Source organism: Sinocyclocheilus anshuiensis, unplaced genomic scaffold (genome assembly GCF_001515605.1).
Source record: "Sinocyclocheilus anshuiensis isolate Anshui unplaced genomic scaffold, SAMN03320099.WGS_v1.1 scaffold1376, whole genome shotgun sequence".
Classification (NCBI taxonomy): domain Eukaryota; kingdom Metazoa; phylum Chordata; class Actinopteri; order Cypriniformes; family Cyprinidae; genus Sinocyclocheilus; species Sinocyclocheilus anshuiensis.
Window position 1 is genome coordinate 21,207 of NW_015544205.1, and position 3,761 is coordinate 24,967.

The 3,761-nt window shown below is 40.0% G+C and overlaps 1 protein-coding gene across 1 annotated transcript in view; it reads left to right on the forward strand.

Annotated features, from left to right (window-relative positions):
• Positions 1-205: 205 nt before the first annotated feature.
• The window catches only part of LOC107696899 (TBC1 domain family member 13-like), a gene marked incomplete at its 5' end in the record, with an annotated part of 6,452 nt that continues 2,896 nt past the window's right edge, over positions 206-3,761 (forward strand). The window contains 6 exons of the mRNA XM_016497470.1: positions 206-310; positions 436-518; positions 1,601-1,760; positions 2,277-2,322; positions 2,587-2,608; positions 2,704-2,899. Coding sequence (XP_016352956.1) covers positions 206-310; positions 436-518; positions 1,601-1,760; positions 2,277-2,322; positions 2,587-2,608; positions 2,704-2,899 — 612 coding nt within the window. The remainder of the gene's footprint in view (positions 311-435; positions 519-1,600; positions 1,761-2,276; positions 2,323-2,586; positions 2,609-2,703; positions 2,900-3,761) is intronic.

A 3,761-nucleotide genomic window follows, 5' to 3' on the forward strand; every position in this document is an offset into this window, starting at 1 on the left:
ACTCTCTCTCTCTCTCTCTCTCACTCACTCACTCACATACTCACTCACTCACTCACTCACACACAGACACACACACACACACACACTCACTCACTCACTGACACACTCGCACACACTCAAACTCACACACACACACTTAATCACACACACTCAATCACACTCACACACACACACAGGTTGATTATGCTGATGTGCTTGATTGTGATTGGTCAGGGATCTGTACGCTCAGTTTTTGCGAGAGATGATCATCCAGCCGGGAATCGCCAAGGCAAACCTGGGAGTGTCTCGAGACGTGACGCTGGAGGATCACGTGAGTCCGTCTGAGAGCATCACAGTCTAACCACTGAAGAACAGCTCAAGAAAAGGGCTTCAAACCGTAGCCTTGATCCTGACATGTCTGAAGAGGCTCTTGTGATGTTCTTCTCTCGTCTCCAGCCTCTGAATCCGAACCCGGACAGTCGGTGGAACACCTACTTCAAAGACAACGAAGTTCTGCTGCAGATCGATAAAGACGTCAGGTGACTGATGAGACGCGAGATCATTCAGCAAACCAGCGAGGAGCAAATTAACACTTCATAAATCAAGACACTCACTGTTATCCTGATTAAAACATTTAGTTTTGTTCCTCATTTGCAAGTTGTGAAATATTTTTACTATGTTTTCTATGTGAATATCTGTTAAACTGTCATTTATTTCTGTGACGCGCAGCTGTATTTTCAGCATCATTACGCCAGTCTTCAGTGTCACATGATCTTCAGAAATCATAATAATTCTGATTTGCTGCTCAAGAAACATTTATTATTATTAATATTATTATTATTATGTTGAAAACAGCTGAGTAGATTTTTTTCAGGTTTCTTTGATGAATAGAAAGTTCAGAAGGACAGCATTTATCTGAAATAGAAATGTTTTGTAACATTATAAATGTCTTTATCATCACTTTTGATCAATTTAAAGCATCCTTGCTAAATAAAAGTATTAATTTATATAATTTCTTTCCCAAAAAACAAAACAAAAAAAATGATACTGACTCCAAGCTTTAGTGTATAATGTTACATAAGCTTTTTTTTCAGATAAATGCTGATCTTTGGAACTTTCTATTCATCAAAGAAACCTGAAAAAATTTACTCAACTGTGTTCAACATTGATAATAATCAGAAATGTTTCTTGAGCAGCAAATCAGCATATTAGAATGATTTCTGAAGATCATGTGACACTGAAGACTGTAGTAATGATGCTGAAAATACAGCTGCGCATCACAGAAATACATTACAGTTTAACAGATATTCACATAGAAAACAGCTGTTTTAAATAGTAAAAATATTTCACAATTTTACTGTTTTTGCTGTATTTTGGATCAAATAAATGCAGGCTTGGTGAGCTGACAAGAATTCTTTAAAAAACATTAAAAATCTTACTGTTCAAAAACTGTAGATCACAGATGATCCAGATTCATGTCTGTTTGATTCATTTGTATTTTTGCATTTTACCTTCTACTTCCACATTAGTATTATTATTATTATTAACGTTGACTCTGATTAATGTGTCTGTGTCTGTCTGTCTGTCTGTCTGTGTGTGTGTGTGTAATGTCTGCCATCAGACGGTTGTACCCAGACATGGCGTTTTTCCAGCGGCCCACAGACTTCCCCTGCCAGCTCATCCTGGACCCAGAGAACGCGTACGAGACGTTACGGAGACGCGTGGAGCAGACGACTCTCAAAGCCCAGACGGTGAACCGGAACCGCAGCGGCGTCACTAACGTGAGTGTGTGTGTGTGTGTGTGTCTCTGATTCATGCACATACGTGTGCTTTTGATGACCTGTCTGTTTGCTCTGAGCAGTGCTGCGATGGACAGACGCAGGTGAGCGATCTGTGTGTGTGTGAGTGTGTGTGTGTGTGTGTGTGTGTGTGTGTGTGTGTGTGTGTGTGTGGTCAGTCCTGTAGATTTCTCTGACCCTGCTAGTTAAAGGAATAGTTCATACAAAAAGGTCTCTCAGCTCATCCCAGATCAGGATGAGTTTGATCTTCATCAGGTTTGTAGAAATGTATCACTGCATCAGTGTCTCAGCAATGGATGCTCTGCAGTGAATGGGTGCCGTCAGAATGAGAGTCCAAACAGCTACCCAGCATTAAGACGTTTTTAACTAAAATACATTGAGTCCATAAACCATAATAACGCTTCCTCCAGTGAAAACTGTTCCTTTAATGGCATTAGAGCAGCTTGAGGAGTGTGATGTTGATTTCCGTGTGTGTTTGATGTTTTGGATGTGGTTCAGGTGAGTTCTCCGGGGAAGGCGTTAAACCTGTATCCCTCCTGCGTGAGTGAGTGAGTGCGTGTGTGTGTGTGTGACAGTGACGTCCTGTAAGGGAACGAGCACGCGTGTCATCATTGTGCCTCGCTGATGTTAGACTGACAGCGGCAAGAAAGCAAAACTCCATCGGTGACAGAATGCAGAACAAACCTTAGGAGAAACCAGGCTCAGTCGGGGGCCAGTTCTCCTAAATCTCGTAATTCTGACTTTATAACTTTGAGAAAAGAATTGTGGGAGAAAAAGTCACAATTACCTTTTTTTATTTTGTATTCAGCGGTAGAAACGGGTTCCATGGGGTGAGCTCAGCATGATCGCTCAGTCAAAGTCTCGGCTCAAAGATCTGATCAATAATGATATGCAATGGTGTTTTCTTATGTATTCTATCGATTAGTTGTGCATCAAACGCTGTTCTTCTGTCTGTAGAGCATGCGGAGGCTGACACATTCTTCTGCTTCACCAGCCTGATGTCCGAGAACAGAGATAACTTCATCAAAAGCCTGGACGACTCTCAGTGCGGCATCACCTTCAAGATGGAGAGCGTCTTCTCCAAACTCAAGGAGAAGGACACGGAGCTGTACCTGAAGCTGGTGAGGATCACACAGAAGCAAACTCCTCAGCTTTCAGTGACAACTCACTTTTTTCAGATCAAAATAGGTCACCAGTGAGATTTGCTTAGATCCAGTGAGAAGTGTTTTTATGAGGTGGGGGGGGGTCTTACAAGAGTAATAAAGAACTCTGGGGCCGGGTGCATAAACTGTTTAGACTAGTCTTAATAAGTTAGTCATCTCATTTATTTTCTTCAAGACTGGTCATAGCTTTTTTAATTCAGTTATGAAAAGGTAGATTGGTCTTGTTTGTATCGGAAGAGTAAGACTGGTTACCCATTGGCAGCTGCTAGTTGGTTAAACTAGTTCTTAAGACACAGTCTTAACACGGTGGCTAAGTTTATGCAACTGGCCCCTGGTTGTTTCAATAAGTTTTATACAGTATTTTCTTTACTCTTTACTTCAAAAACTATGTGTAAAAAGTGTAATATTTTATGTAAGGTGAAGAGGGCAAACATTTTGCGTTTTACGTCAGCATTGCCGTCTAATCAGCCAATATTGTCTTAAATAGCCTGCATAGCACTTCATCTTTTATAACATGGGATTTTGACCAAATATATTCAATCTTGATTTTTGTAAAATGTTGCAACAAGATGTTAAAAAATGTTTTTGTTTTGTTTTTTTATGAAAAAATAGTTTTGGACATATAAGGGAATAAAAAATATTTACAAAAAAAATACCTTAAAGTAACTACAAATGAGCATGTAAAGCAAATATCTTTAAATGTAACTCTGTGTGGAGCATGCCCCCGATCCGTGCAATGTTCTCACTTTTTTTCCCCCCTTACCTGTTTGCATCTCTGAGTATATATCTCCATACTGGTTTTACTAAAACAATATATCAT